The sequence below is a fragment of the Littorina saxatilis genome, linkage group LG4 (assembly GCF_037325665.1).
Source record: "Littorina saxatilis isolate snail1 linkage group LG4, US_GU_Lsax_2.0, whole genome shotgun sequence".
Lineage (NCBI taxonomy): Eukaryota > Metazoa > Mollusca > Gastropoda > Littorinimorpha > Littorinidae > Littorina > Littorina saxatilis.
In genome coordinates, this window is record NC_090248.1 from 50,294,622 (window position 1) to 50,311,420 (window position 16,799).

The 16,799-nt window shown below is 46.3% G+C and overlaps 1 protein-coding gene across 1 annotated transcript in view; it reads left to right on the top strand.

Moving 5' to 3' along the window:
• The window catches only part of LOC138965003 (calcium-activated chloride channel regulator 1-like), a 60,727-nt gene extending 48,107 nt beyond the window's left edge, over positions 1-12,620 (top strand). The window contains exons 9-15 of the mRNA XM_070337125.1: positions 640-747; positions 2,984-3,175; positions 3,783-4,013; positions 4,194-4,479; positions 6,640-6,813; positions 7,224-7,445; positions 10,283-12,620. Of these exons, the coding sequence (XP_070193226.1) occupies positions 640-747; positions 2,984-3,175; positions 3,783-4,013; positions 4,194-4,479; positions 6,640-6,813; positions 7,224-7,445; positions 10,283-10,884 (1,815 nt within the window). The 3' untranslated portion in view covers positions 10,885-12,620. The remainder of the gene's footprint in view (positions 1-639; positions 748-2,983; positions 3,176-3,782; positions 4,014-4,193; positions 4,480-6,639; positions 6,814-7,223; positions 7,446-10,282) is intronic.
• Positions 12,621-16,799: the final 4,179 nt, after the last annotated feature.

The following is a 16,799-nucleotide window of genomic DNA, read 5'->3' on the forward strand; positions in this document are numbered from 1 at the left end:
TGCTATCCTTCTCAGCGCAACTACTACCCCACTCTTCTTGTAAATTTCACTGCCTTTGTCACGAGCGGTGGACTGACGATGCTACGAGTATACGGTCTTGCTGAAAAATTGCATTGCGTTCAGTTTCATTCTGTGAGTTCGACAGCTTGACTAAATGTTGTATTTTCGCCTTACGCGACTTGTTTTATTTATTCGTTTAATCTACTTATTGCGCCCTCAACATTTCTGTGTTGGACTGCGTGTAAGGAGGGAGGGAGGTAGTGAAAGAGTCGGACGAGAAATGAAGACTGAGAGTAATTAATGAGGGCTGGAGTCTAATCATTGCTAGACAGGTCCATGGGAAGTGTACACAAGAGAAGGATATTGTTTTAGAGCGTCTGGGTAAAGGAGATTTGGGAGAGTGGGCGAGGATAGTGAATCCACAGATAACGTTTTAGCTCAGTCTATTTCGGAAAATAGTAACACGTGGACTGAAAAAACAATTCTGAGTAAGGTCAAAGAAGTTTTGTCAAAGACAGATCGAGATGTATTGAAACTTCAGTAAGAGTATATTACTAGTATCTAGGTACTTGAGAGTCTAATGCAGAGCATGTTTAAGCTAAAACGAGAAGTATATCCATTGTGTTTTGTTCCCTCTAGCTGCTGAACACGATGGAAGGCAAGGAGCCGGGCGGAACCATCATCCTCATCACTGACGGCAAGGAGAACGAGCGACCCTTCCTCACAGACTTCCAGCAGAGATTGCAGGTCAGTCAGTCATACCCTGCTCATCGCTGTTCTACGTGTGCTTCTATATATATAATTATACGACTAGTGTCTGTCTGTCTGTCTGTCTGTCTGTCACGGCCAAAGTTTTCGGTGGATCTTTTTCAAATTTGGACACAGTATTCAGCTACACCCCGGACACAACCTCATCGATGAGATATTTCAACACGTGCTCTCAGCGCGCAGCGCTGTGCGCGCTGAACCGATTTTTTTGTTACATTTAGTCAAGTTTTGACTAAATGTTTTAACATAGAGGGGGAATCGAAACGAGGGTCGTGGTGTATGTGTGTATGTGTGTGTGTGCGTGCGTGTAGAGCGATTCAGACCAAACTACTGGACCGATCTTTATGAAATTTGACATGAGAGTTCCTGGGTATGATATCCTCAGACATTTTTTTCATTTTTTGGATAAATGTCTTTGATGACGTCATATCCGGCTTTTCGTGAAAGTTGAGGCGGCACTGTCACGCTCTCATTTTTCAACCAAATTGGTTGAAATTTTGGTCAAGTAATCTCCGACGAAGCCCGGACTTCGGTATTGCATTTCAGCTTGGTGGCTTAAAAATTAATTAATGACTTTGGTCATTAAAAATCTGAAAATTGTAAAAAACAATTTTTTTTTATAAAACGATCCAAATTTACGTTCATCTTATTCTCCATCATTTGCTGATTCCAAAAACATATAAATATGTTATATTTGGATTAAAAACAAGCTCTGAAAATTAAAAATATAAAAATTATGATCAAAATTAAATTTTCGAAATCAATTTAAAAACACTTTCATCTTATTCCTTGTCGGTTCCTGATTCAAAAAACATATAGATATGATATGTTTGGATTGAAAACACGCTCAGAAAGTTAAAACGAAGAGAGGTACAGAAAAGCGTGCTATCCTTCTCAGCGCAACTACTACCCCGCTCTTCTTGTCAATTTCACTGCCTTTGCCATGAGCGGTGGACTGACGATGCTACGAGTATACGGTCTTGCTGCGTTGCATTGCGTTCAGTTTCATTCTGTGAGTTCGACAGCTACTTGACTAAATGTTGTATTTTCGCCTTACGCGACTTGTTGTTGTTGTTGTCGGGATCCACTACCAGTAACTCTTCCTTATCTTCTCCAGTGTTTTCAGCCGCGATTATCTCCCTTCCTCCGTGTGGCGTCAATGCATATTCCCGTTACTACGTTATTAGAAGGTCACTGCACATTACTATTTTTAGAAGGTCTCCAGTGCTTTGCGCGTTTATCTCCTTTCCTTCGTGCGCCGGCGAAGCCGGCGTACACCCGGGTCCCAGGCGCAGCCTGGTACATGTATTCGGCTCTACTTCTTCCCGGCGAAGCCGGTACCCGGCGAAGCGGGTAATCATCTAGTCTATCTATATATATATACGACTAGTGTCTGTCTGTCTGTCTGTTCGCGATGCACGGCCAAAGTTCTCGGTGGATCTTTTTCAAATTTGGACACCGTATTCAGCTACACCCCGGACACAACCTCATCGATGAGATATTTCAACACGTGCTCTCAGCGCGCAGCGCTGTGCGCGCTGAACTGATTTATTTTTGTTTTTGTCGGGATCCACTACCAGTAACTCTTCCTTATCTTCTCCACTGTTTTCAGCCGCGATTATCTCCCTTCCTCCGTGTGGCGTCAATCCATATTCCCGTTACTACGTTACTATTTTTAGAAGGTCACTGCACGTTACTATTTTTAGAAGGTCTCCAGTGTTTTGCGCGTTTATCTCCTTTCCTTCGTGCGCCGGCGAAGCCGGCGTACAGCCGGGTCCCAGGCGCAGCCTGGTATTCGGCTCTACTTCTTCCCGGCGAAGCCGGTACCCGGCGAAGCGGGTAATCATCTAGTATATATATATATATATATGTCATGGTTCCGATCTCAGCTGGATAAAATGAGGATCTTCGGTAATAAAACACCGATTCTAATTATTTCATTTGGCTGAGATCGATCGGAATTCCAATTCTATCCAAAAGATCACTGGATAGAATCAGAATTCTGATTCTTCTCAGTCTTAAAATCAAACCGCGAAACAGCTGGATAAGATCGGAATTCAATGTTCAACCAAATTGATTGAAATTTTGGTCAAGCAGTCTTCGACGAAGCCCGGACTATGGGATTGCATTTCAGCTGGGAAGCTTAACAATTGTTAAGGTAATTAAAAATCTAAAAAAAACTATAACTGTCAACGTCGGTGTGTCTTGTCCCCAGAGCAAAGGTGTGGTGGTCCATTCCTTGGCCTACGGTCAGAGAGCAGAGCAGTCCATCGCCCAGCTGTCGCGCCGTACGGGCGGCAAGACGTTCTTCTACAGCGGCCGTAAGGACTCCACAGCTCTTATCGACGGTCTGGCCGCTACCATCCTCACTGAGGGGCCGAACCTCAAGGCAAACGTCCCTATTTCGGTAAGAGCCATAGTTTTTGTGCAATAGGAAGGATTGTGTTTCTGTAGACCGAACATGCTCGTTAATGTAGATTATATCTCTGTATAAGTATCTTGCTCCTGACGTGATTCATAGTCTTGGCCACAGTCTTGACGCGAACAATTTATAACAAAACGAGGTTTGAGCAAAGGGGTGACATTTTTCTGTCTGTTCGTCTGACCTTCCATGCGGCCGACTATCAATATGTCGATCGATCCTTCCATCCTTTAAACCATCAATCCCTCCATCACTCCCTATCTCCCTCCCTCCCTCGCTCCATCTATCCACCCATCAATCCACTCATCCATCCATGTACAGCGTTTCGTTTTCACCTCGATTCTCATCATTGTGCAACATGAATGAAAAACAACACTTCTTCTGCATGTCTCCGGAGGAACTGAAAAGAAAAGCAGTAGATATTTACCCGTAAGGTCACCGCCAGGCTGTGCATGTATCGGCATTGCATATAATTAAATCAGTCCGACCCTGATCTTTTAGCGTGTTCACACCTCATGTCCGACATAGTCACTAGTACTGGGAATAGTTACTTAGCATAGCATAGTCTAATCGTTTTCCGCTCTCCGTGCAGCTGCTGACAGAGGCAGGCACAGTGTATAACTCCACTCCGGTCACCGGATCGTTCCTCATGGACTCCACTGTGGGCACTGAGACCTCCATGACCGTCAGCCACAGCAAGTCTGTCAACGTCAGTGTGACGTCACCCAGTGACGTCACCCTCACGCGCTCCACCCACCCGGAACACTTCAGCGTGGACGAGGAGTCTGGCGTCATCAAGATTCTTCTGCCGGGTGTTGCTGAGGTGAGAAATGGTAGTGTGGTTCGTAATGTTGGTGGTTCGTTGGACTGTGTGTGTGTGTGTGTGTGTGTGTGTGTGTGTGTGTGTGTGTGTGTGTGTGTGTGTGTGTAGACGAGTGTTTGCTTATATTACCGTCGATAATTTCACCTGCTTGCCATAACAACATCTTTCGATTCCTCACAGGTTGGACAGTGGAGCTACCAGATCGTGACCAACGAGTCCCAGTCGGACGTGGTGATCAACATTCAGTCCAAATCACGCAAACCGGATACGGACGTGCTGCAGGTGAAGTCTTGGTTGTCCTGGATGCCCGAGAACAACACAGTGCCCTTCGACGTCAAGCAGAAGATCACGGTGTTTGCAGAAATGGTGCGGGGTCGTGCAGCTGTGCTGAACGCTGATGTCACGGCTATCGTCGAGCGTCCGCAGTCTGTGCCTTTGAAGATACCTCTGTATGACAACGGAATGGGTAAGTTGGTCTGGCGATGAAGAACAGTATAGGCCAACGTACGTGTATTGTGACCCCCCCCCCCCCCCCCCCATTTAAGACCTCCAGAAATCTGAGAATATCAGGTCTTGAAAAGGAGGGAGTCTCAAACTGGAGGTAAATTCTTTCTTTCTTTATTTGGTGTTTAACGTCGTTTTCAACCACGAAGGTTATATCGCGACGGGGAAAGGGGGGGGGGGGGGGGGGAGGGGAGATGAGATAGAGCCACTTGTTAATTGTTTCTTGTTCACAAAAGCACTAATAAAAAAAATTGCTCCAGGGGTTTGCAACGTAGTACAATATGTAGAGGTTACATGCCGAGTCTCAGTGATTATTAAAAATAATGGTCGAAGTTAGCGGATCATGAAAAATGCGAGCTTTAGCGAGCTTTTTCATGACCGCGAACTGAGACCATTATTTTTTATAATCACTGAGACGAGGTGTGTAACCTCTTTATTCCTCCTTTCTTCAGTTATTCAAAGAAAAGAGGAGTTTTTTTGCGAAAGTTTGATCGAATCCTATTCTCTCAACCAGTCAACCTGCGCAGGCGATCGATTAGTGCGCGGTTGTATAGTTCCGTGCAAATCATTCAATTCTGTTAACACTTCTTGTCAGTTTTCCTAGTTTGGGCTAAAATCAAGTACACAGATATGCTGTTATTCTGCTGTGGCGGCAAAGGCAGATATTGTGTGTTCTGTATATGTTTTGGTATCGGTTAGGATAATGTTCTTTCGTCAAATGGGACTAGCAGACGAACTTTTGCACCCGTGTTCTAACGTTAAAAACTGTATGAAGTTAAGTTTTCTGGGGAAAATAGTGTATGAAACCGCTTTATGTTGTTTAAATTGATGAGATGTGTGCATTTGGTTGCGTGTGATCTGTTTATTAAATGAAATATTGTTCAAAACTGACCGTCGGATTGCAGTCTGTTGTCGAAGAAACTGAGTGAAAAGAAGGGGAACTACTCTTGTCGCTAGACAAAGTATGAGTTACTTGCCTTGGGAAATTGCTTGTGATGAACGTCTGATCTAGATTCAGAAAACAACCGAACTCATGGATTTTATATGGAGATTCATGTGTTCAGGCCTGTAGTTGTTAATTTAAATGCGGTATGTTTGTATTGTTTGCTCCAGAGATGTATACTTTGTACATTAGAGCGTTCGGAACTTTTCAGTCGCAAAAAGTAGTACCGAAACAGAACAGCTTCTCAACCCATTGCACTATCGAGGATTCAGGCTGTTGCTGGGTCGTTATTTGTTTGGTTGCTGGGTCATTATCGAAAAATAACTACCCCTACAAGTTTACAGAGGTAAAGAAGCAGAGGGGGGAATAAATTACCTTACTGGGAGAATGCAAGTTTCCAGTACAAAGGACTTAACATTTCTTACATACTGCTTGACTAAAATCTTTACAAACATTGACTATATTCTATACAAGAAACACTTAAAAAGGGTAAAAGGAGAAACAGAATCCGTTAGTCGCCTCTTACGACATGCTGGGGAGCATCGGGTAAATTCTTCCCCCTAACCCGCGGGGGGTTGAAGGTAAATTAGCAGAGGTTATGAAGAGAAAATCTGAAAAGGCAAGGTCTTAAAAGGGAGGAGGTCTTAAATTGGGGGGGGGGGGGGTGTCTTAAAATGGGGGTTCCACTGTACAACGCTTTATTTACTTCACAATGCAAATTTATAGTAGCTTCTTCTTGTGTTTCACATTTTCAGCAAGAAACTTCGAAGCCTTTATTTATTAGACTTATTTAACATCCTTGCCAAGAAATGACCGGAACACCGATCTTAAGATGTAAAAAGTATATTTTAAGATCTTTGATCTAAGCTGACACGTCAAAGACAGACTACTGAATGCTGGTATTTAACATGAATTTCCAATTGGGATGAGCGTACCTGCGTTTATGTTTCAGGTATGCTTAGTACTGTTGATTTGGTTTCAAAGACGTTGAACACACTTTCTGTAACCAGTTTTGAACACCGTGTATAGTGCGTAGATCTACTAGCAAAGGCAACACACATGATGAACACTAGTGTTCACTGTGTCACATTATTGGTCACAGAAAGTGTGTTCAAAAGTGGAAATCGTGAAATCTTGAAACTCTGCGAGCACTAACGTTGTATGCACGTGTACGCACAGGGTCTGACGTGATCAGGGATGACGGGGTGTACGCGGCGTACGTGCTTGCCGGTGACCTGATGGGCAACGGGCGCTACAACATCAAGATCAAGGCAAAGGGCATTGACGGCACCACCATGGTCGTCACGGGAGGGGCTGGCAGGTCCAGCGGTGCTCTGGACGTTAGTAGCGCGGGTAAGTCTCGCCACAACCCCTTGCAGCTATTGCGAAATGCAACCATTTACCTTATAGGCAGGGTGACTTCTTCGTCAGTCGTAGAGCAGATATGAGACTCAAGTCATACCTCTGCATGGCGTAGTGGTTCTGTAGCTAACATAGTTTACTGTAAAACCAGCATCAGCAATGCAAAGGCCCCGACGTTTAGTTGCTTGGAGCACAGGCAGAGTACTGAGAGTATATGAGCGTTCGATTCCTTTCATCCAAATTGAACTATCTTCCTTTTCTCTACACCAATGCATACATATCCTACCACCCACATACCCGGCCTCGCGATCGTATATATATCCACACACGCGCATGCAGACACACATGCACCGTTCTCGTCCATCTTCGTATGTTCTTACCATATTTACTGACGTCATCAGGTGGCAGAGGAGAACTGGAGACGAAGAAGCTGGACCTCTTCCAACGAGTGACGTCAGCAGGGGAGTTCCGTGTGACTGGTTTTCCCAAGGCGTCCAAAGGCGTTCCTGACCAGATGGCACCGTCACGCATCGCTGACCTTGTGATCAACACCTTTGACCCGGACACGACCAAGGCTGAATTCAGCTGGACAGCAGTTGGCGGAGACATGGACCGCGGGGCAGGTCAGTGTGTTGCGGCTGTTGCTGCTGTTGTTAGCGTTGCTGGTTTTCCCTTTCTGTTACTACTGTTGTTGCATTTGGTTCTAGTTTTATTTTAATTTTTTATCAACGGTTCGTTTTGTTTGAAGCATTGAGCTTTAGAAATCTGCTTTCTGACAGATTTTGTATGTATTACTTTTTTGAGTTTTGAAACTTTCTGTTCATATTTTTTGTCAATTTTCTCTTTTATATTTTCTTATGTTTATCTTATCTGATCTTATCTCACTTGTTGTTAGGTTTCTCGTTTTAATGGCGGCCAAAGGGTATCAACTGAATAACGAAGCAAATGGACTTGACAGAACCGAACATCAGGGTACAAGATCAATCGAGGAGATATAGTTTTAATCGTATTAATCGTGGTTTGAACATCGGAAGACATTTCTGTCGAAGACATTCCGGAGCTAACCCCCAACCCAAGCAAAGCAAGCATAGAGACATGGAAGCTAAAAGGCAGACTAACCCCCACCCAACCACAGCAAGCATAGCGGCATAAAAGCCAGCAGGAAGACTAACCCCCACCAAAGCTTAACAAGCATAGCGGCATGAAAGCCAAGAGGCAGACTATCCCCTACCCAACCACAGCAAGCATAGCGGCATGAAAGCCAAGAGGCAGACTAACCCCCACCCAACCACAGCAAGCATAGCGGCATGAAAGCCAAGAGGCAGACTAACCCCCACCCAACCACAGCAAGCATAGCGGCATAAAAGCCAACACGCAGACTGACCCCCACCCAACCACAGCAAGTATGGCGGCATGAAAGCCAACAGGCAGACTAACCCCCACCCAACCATAGCAAGCATGGCGGCATGAAAGCCAACAGGCAGACTATCCCCCACCCAACCATAGCAAGCATGGCGGCATGAAAGCCAACAGGCAGACTATCCCCCACCCAACCATAGCAAGCATGGCGGCATGAAAGCCAACAGGCAGACCAACCCCCACCCAAGCTTAACAAGCATAGCGGCATGAAAGCCAACAGGCAGACTAACCCCCACCCAACCATAGCAAGCATGGCGGCATGAAAGCCAACAGGCAGACCAACCCCCACCCAAGCTTAACAAGCATAGCGGCATGAAAGCCAACAGGCAGACTAACCCCCACCCAACCATAGCAAGCATGGCGGCATGAAAGCCAACAGGCAGACCAACCCCCACCCAAGCTTAACAAGCATAGCGGCATGAAAGCCAACAGGCAGACCAACCCCCACCCAAGCTTAACAAGCATAGCGGCATGAAAGCCAACAGGCAGACTAACCCCCACCCAACCACAGCAAGCATGGCGGCATGAAAGCCAACAGGCAGACTAACCCCCACCCAACCACAGCAAGCATAGCGGCATGAAAGCCAACAGACAGACTAACCCCCACCCAACCACAGCAAGCATAGCGGCATGAAAGCCAACAGGCAGACTAACCCCCACCCAACCACAGCAAGCATAGCGGCATGAAAGCCAACAGACAGACTAACCCCCACCCAACCACAGCAAGCATGGCGGCATGAAAGCCAACAGGCAGACTAACACCCACCCAACCACAGCAAGCATAGCGGCATGAAAGCCAACAGGCAGACTAACCCCCACCCAACCACAGCAAGCATAGCGGCATGAAAGCCAACAGGCAGACTATCCCCCACCCAACCACAGCAAGCATGGCGGCATGAAAGCCAACAGGCAGACTATCCCCCACCCAACCACAGCAAGCATGGCGGCATGAAAGCCAACAGGCAGACTATCCCCCACCCAACCACAGCAAGCATGGCGGCATGAAAGCCAACAGGCAGACTATCCCCCACCCAACCACAGCAAGCATGGCGGCATGAAAGCCAACAGGCAGACTATCCCCCACCCAACCACAGCAAGCATGGCGGCATGAAAGCCAACAGGCAGACTATCCCCCACCCAACCACAGCAAGCATGGCGGCATGAAAGCCAACAGGCAGACTATCCCCCACCCAACCACAGCAAGCATGGCGGCATGAAAGCCAACAGGCAGACTAACCCCCACCCAACCACAGCAAGCATGGCGGCATGAAAGCCAACAGGCAGACTATCCCCCACCCAACCACAGCAAGCATAGCGGCATGAAAGCCAGCAGGCAGACTAACCCCCACCCAACCACAGCAAGCATAGCGGCATGAAAGCCAACAGGCAGACTAACCCCCACCCAACCACAGCAAGCATAGCGGCATGAAAGTCAACAGGCAGACCAACCCCCACCCAACCACAGCAAGCATAGCGGCATGAAAGCCAACAGGCAGACTAACCCCCACCCAACCACAGCAAGCATGGCGGCATGAAAGCCAACAGGCAGACCAACCCCCACCAAAGCTTAACAAGCATGGCGGCATGAAAGCCAACAGGCAGACTATCCCCCACCCAACCACAGCAAGCATGGCGGCATGAAAGCCAACAGGCAGACTAACCCCCACCCAACCACAGCAAGCATGGCGGCATGAAAGTCAACAGGCAGACCAACCCCCACCCAAGCTTAACAAGCATAGCGACATGAAAGCCAAAGGCAGACTTACCCCCACCAAAGCTTAACAAGCATAGCGGCATGAAAGTCAACAGGCAGACCAACCCCCACCCAACCACAGCAAGCATAGCGGCATGAAAGTCAACAGGCAGACTAACCCCCACCCAACCACAGCAAGCATAGCGGCATGAAAGCCAAAGGCAGACTACCCCCCACCAAAGCTTAACAAGCATAGCGGCATGAATGCCAAAAGGCAGACTAAGCACCCAAGCACATCAAGCATATCGGCCTGAAAGCCAACAGGCAGACTTTCTTTCTGTTGCATAGCCGCCAGGTACGTGGTGCAGACGACTCAGGACTTTGACCGACTCTTCTCCATGGCGCCCAACGAGAGCGACTGGCTGGACATCGGGCTTGATGCCGCCATCGCCTCACTCAGGCCCAAGTACGCCGGCCAGACAGAGACCGTGACGGTGACGCTGACAGAACTGCAGGAGAACGCCACACTCTTCATCGGCCTCCGAGCGGTGGACGAGAGCGGTAACGCGGGCGAGGTCTCCAACGTGGTGACGCTGTCTCGCGCGCGGGAGCTGGCGGTTCCCATGGAGACCATGGCGCCGGACTTGGGCGTGGACTTCTACCTCAAGCTCATCATCCCGCCCGTCGCCGCCGTCGTCATCTTCGCCGCGATCGTGGCCGCCGTCATGCTGTCGCGGCGAGGGGCCAGCAGTAAGGGGTCCACGGCGTCGTCCATGGACTCGTTGGAGGGCAAAGACACGTGCCTGTCGGCCAGCACCTTTTCGCTGGACGTGGCGCACTTATCGCACATGAACTACCGCAACGATGGCCAGTACCGCCAGCGTTGTCAAGAGGACCCCGAGACCTGGAGCGAGCTGGGCAAGAGTCGGGAGAGCCTCGACATCATCTAGACCTCTCTGGAACTTGTTACGCAGTGAGGGGTGGGACTCGGGCAAGAGTATTGTGACGTCATTCGCTTTGGATGGCGTCAAAGATTTCGTGAGGTCATCTGTGACGTGGTGAAGTTTCAGGCGTCACCGACATCGGTTTCGTCGTTGTCGTGACGATAGAGTTCCTGAGACTTTACGTTCCAGAAGAGATGACGTAGAGATAACGGTGGTGTGGTTTGATGCGCTTATTATTTACGTTTTTTTTACGTCATTCTATGTATGTATTACACCTGTTCGTGAATATCATTGAGCTTTCCTCTCGACTAAAACTCGTGATGTCAGTATCGGTGGATTATTAAGTGGAGGATACTGGTTGCAATATATAATCAACCAAATAAAGGAAGGGAAGGTTGCCTGAAACTGGAAAAGGAGCATTTTGTGGGGCAACTTGAAGGGCTACCTTTCAAAAGAGAATAGGCGTTTGTTTGCAATAATAAACTTTTGTTCGTGCTTTCCTTCAATTTGAATTAATTTAGTTGTGGAGAGGGAGATGGGATTTGTTTGGGCTCTAATCAAGTGAAATACGTGTCTAGAAATGCTGGTGTAAATAGAATCGTGCTACAGCAGTCCCTCTCATGAACGGACACCCTTGGGCCATAGCAAAACTGTCCGTACATTGCAGGTGTCCGGTCACGGGAGGGGTGACCACACCACCCCCTCCCCCATACACTCACACAGAGACACACAAACAACAGGATTGAGTCTATGCTAATCACTTCTTGTGGCTACTAAACAATGAACTCCTAATACGACTGTGGGCATCTTCGCATGTACTCCACTCCTGACCAAAACTACCCCCCCCTCCTGATGGGTACAGGTGCACTCAAGTTAACAGTGACTGTCGTCACGCCATTGCGGCTGTGATCTTTGCACCAAGAGCCGGACTGCTCTGTTATCGATTTTGTTGTGGTGAAAATTTGACGATGGTCTGTCCGTACATTGGAGGTATGACCTGCTGTTGGGACCGAAAATGAGTGTCCGTGTCCACGTTTTGCAGGTGTCCGTTTAAGGGGGGGCAAATATAGAAGGAAAACACTCGGTGCCGAGCAAATGTGTCCGTACATGTCAGGTGTCCGCTCACGCCGGGGGCCGTACATTGCAGGGACTGCTGTAATACAAATAGACGTACATTTTAAGAGGGGAAATTTGGTGCCTCTTTTTCTTCTACCTTTTTTCTTATATCCGTTTCCCACTTCCCTCCCTAAACATTGTAAACAGAACCTATTTTTACATATTATATATATGTTATATATTTTGTGTCCTGAAAAAAAGCACATGTTCTTTCATATCCAATTCTAGGGCACTCTCTACAAGCTTGAATCAGTGATCAAATGTTTTTGTTTTACTTGACCTTCGAGATTTGACCTTCGGGTTTTTTGTTTTTCTTTTCACCAGAAATAAATTCTTTGGTGAACCAACTTGTCTGAGAGTTGCTTGGAAACTAATATCAGTCCTACCGTCAGTTCTGTTCCTTCACTGCCACTTGTGCTCGCATGATAATGACAAAGTTTTGTTACATTTTTGACAACTTTCAGATATGTTTTTATATGAGTGACTTGCGTGTTAATAAGACTTGTGTGCTGAAATGTTACGTGTCACCAAAGTTTGTAAATTGACCTTTGGGCGTTTGATGTAGCATTACTGAGCACTGGCATTTGCTATGGTACTGTAATATCAGAATAAAATGCGGAACTTTTCTTGCGCTTTTTACCTTGATTTACGACAAATGTCACTCTCGCTGAGAAGAAATTCCTGTCGAACTTAGCAAGTTATTTCTTCATAGCGTTCAGTTCGTTTTCATGCCCGTCTTAGCTACTGGTACACATACATCTCCAATAAGCAGGCAAGCAAGCACACAGACACGCAATCATGCACGCACGCACGAACGCACGCACACACACACGCACACACACATACACACTCACACGCACACACACACACGCCCACACACACGCACACACGCCCACACACACACGCCCACACGCACACACACACGCACACACGCCCACACACATACGCACGCACACACACACACACACGCACACGCACACACATACACACGTACACACACACACACGCACCCGCACACACAACAAACACACACACACGCACACCCGCACACACACACACACACACACACACACACGCCCACACACACACACACCCGCACACACACACACACACACACACAAGCCCCCCCCCCACACACACACGCACACACACACACACGCCCACACAAACACGCACACCCGCACTAACACACGCACACGCACACACACACGCGCGCACACACACACACACACACACGCACACCCAACTTGACCCAGGTGCACTAGATCAAATCAAATCAAACAAACATAACGAAAGAACACGCTGAATTAAAGGCACAGTAGGCCTCCCGTAAACCATCACAGATACTGTTAGGCTTTTACACACAGTACAAACACACAGTTTAATCGATGATCTATTTAAATCTCTTCAAGCGAAAGCTGCGATTGATCTAGCGCTAACTGTTTGTGTGTGCAGAAGACCGACACGTATCGTACTGAATTACTATGATCAAAAGCATTAAGGAACAAAGAAACCAACAAACACACAAACTACGTAACAGTAACGTTTGTGTGCTTCTCTTTCTTAAACTTGATCCTCCCAGATCAAATAAACCACAAAACATTCCCTAATTGCAGATCCGAATATTCGTTGAAAGTACGTTAAGTTCTTTGCCGTTGTTGTAAATATATGAGTGAATGTATTCAATGTACATGTGTTGATGGTGTAGTTTTTTTCGGCGATGGTGTCAGAAACACTGAGGTTAAAATATATTCGTTAAAAGCATTCTCTTATGTGTAAACCTCATGAGCCGTTTCCGGATACATTACATTGCGCACATTTCTTGGCCTCCACACGTGAATACGCAAACGTTTTGGATGCTTAAATTGCACACAATTGTTAGCCTCTACACGCGAATCCGCAAACGTTTAGGATGCTTAAATTGCACACAATGGTTAGCCTCCACACGCGAATCCGCAAACGTTTAGGATGCTTAAATTGCACACAATTGTTAGCCTCTACACGCGAATCCGCAAACGTTTAGGATGCTTAAATTGCACACAATGGTTAGCCTCCACACGCGAATCCGCAAACGTTTAGGATGCTTAAATTGCACACAATGGTTAGCCTCCACACGCGAATCCGCAAACGTTTAGGATGCTTAAATTGCACACAATGGTTAGCCTCCACACGCGAATCCGCAAACGTTTAGGATGCTTAAATTGCACACAATTGTTAGCCTCCACACGCGAATCCGCAAACGTTTAGGATGCTTAAATTGCACACAATTGTTAGCCTCCACACGCGAATCCGCAAATGTTTAGGATGCTTAAATTGCACACAATTGTTAGCCTCTACACGCGAATCCGCAAACGTTTAGGATGCTTAAATTGCACACAATGGTTAGCCTCCACACGCGAATCCGCAAACGTTTTGGATGCTTAAATTGCACACAATGGTTAGCCTCCACACGCGAATCCGCAAACGTTTAGGATGCTTAAATTGCACACAATGGTTAGCCTCCACACGCGAATCCGCAAACGTTTAGGATGCTTAAATTGCACACAATGGTTAGCCTCCACACGCGAATCCGCAAACGTTTAGGATGCTTGAATTGCACACAATTGTTAGCCTCCACACGCGAATCCGCAAACGTTTAGGATGCTTAAATTGCACACAATTGTTAGCCTCCACACGCGAATCCGCAAACGTTTAGGATGCTTAAATTGCACACAATTGTTAGCCTCTACCACGCGAATCCGCAAACGTTTAGGATGCTTAAATTGCACACAATTGTTAGCCTCTACACGTGAATACGCAAATGTTTTGGATGCTTAAATTGCACACAATTGTTAGCCTCTACCACGTGAATACGCAAACGTTTTGGATGCTTAAATTGCACACAATGGTTAGCCTCCACACGCGAATCCGCAAACGTTTAGGATGCTTAAATTGCACACAATGGTTAGCCTCCACACGCGAATCCGCAAACGTTTAGGATGCTTAAATTGCACACAATGGTTAGCCTCCACACGCGAATCCGCAAACGTTTAGGATGCTTAAATTGCACACAATTGTTAGCCTCTAAACGTGAATACGCAAACGTTTTGGATGCTTAAATTGCACACAATTGTTAGCCTCTACACGTGAATACGCAAACGTTTTGGATGCTTAAATTGCACACAATTGTTAGCCTCTACACGTGAATACGCAAACGTTTTGGATGCTTAAATACAGTGGAACCACCCCCAACCCCCCCCTCCCCTCCTCAAAAGTCTGAACAAGTCAGGTGTCAAAAAGGAGAGAGTCTTAATTTAACTAGAGGCAACGTGGCTGTGGGCGTGGGCGCACGTGCGTGCGTGTGTGTGTGTGTGTTTCTTTTTATAATTCATTTTCAACTGTCTTTTCCCCTGATTTTAACAGAACAGAGTGCAAACAGGAAAACACACGAAAAAGATTCAGAACATTTAAGAAGAAAGGGGTTTGCTGACAAACTTTACTATTCCGTACATGCAAAAATAGAAAGAAGAACAAATTGCGTACACTGTTCAAATCCATATGTTGCGACACAATGAAATAACAGGTATGGGCCATATCAGAACAGGGCACAATATAGTACATACAACTTTCGAGAGTGTTGTTAACATCACCCGCCTAGCAGTTTCCTGAGAGACATTGATCTTTTCAAGTGCTCTCTTATTCCTTGTATTGTTTCGCACAAATCATCTGAATTCAGAGAGTTCAGACCAAACAATTCATTGGGTACAAATTCGGTACAAGCAGGAACAGCAAACACCACCACACATACAACAAGCCATGGCCTGGATGTTCCAAAACAGCACGGGTGCACAGTTCGCTAAAGGTGCCGGGCTAGAGTTAGTTTGCTCAAAGTGCTGAACAAACTCGTGTACAAGCATATTTTAAAGGAGCGAATGGCGTCAACATGCTGAATAAATATCTGGAAACGGGACCAGCACGTGCGAAGAATTTCTCAAAGAGCATGCATATTTGCAAGTCTCTATTGAAAATCAATGAATTTGTTTTCTGTCTTTACGCTCCATGTGAAATCAAAGAGTTTAATAATTTGAAAGTTTATTAAACACAAGAAGAGCAAACGCTCGATCGAGTCACTTTCGCAGTTCTGAATATTATATGAGGCATCAGATGGACAGGAAGAAATTGCTATTCACAACACAATGAGTCACGTTCACATAAAATTTGAGCCCGGTCACTTTTATAGTTTCCGAGAAAAGCCCAACGTTAAGTTGTGTGTTGCCGAACAGAAAAGGCTAGTTATCTCCCTTGTTTTTCTGATAACGTTCGTAAAAGGCTACAGATGTAAATACTTTGATGTAAAGAATAATCCTACAAAGTTTCAATCACATCCGATGAACTTTGTCAAAGATATAAAATGTCTAATTTTTCCTTTGACGCTGACCTGTGACCTTGAAAAAGGTCAAAGGTCAACGAAACCATCGTTAAAGTGTAGAGGTCATTGGAGGTCACGACTAAACAAAATATGAGCCCGATCGCTTTGATAGTTTCCGAGAAAAGATATAAAATGTCTAATTTTTCCTTTGACGCTGACCTGTGACCTTGAAAAAGGTCAAAGGTCAACGAAACCATCGTTAAAGTGTAGAGGTCATTGGAGGTCACGACTAAACAAAATATGAGCCCGATCGCTTTGATAGTTTCCGAGAAAAGTCCAACGTTAAGGTGGTGTCTACGGACGGCCGGCCGGACGGCCGGCCGGACGGACGGCCGGCCGGACAGACTAACACTGACCGATTACATAGAGTCACTTTTTCTCAAGTGACTCAAAAATC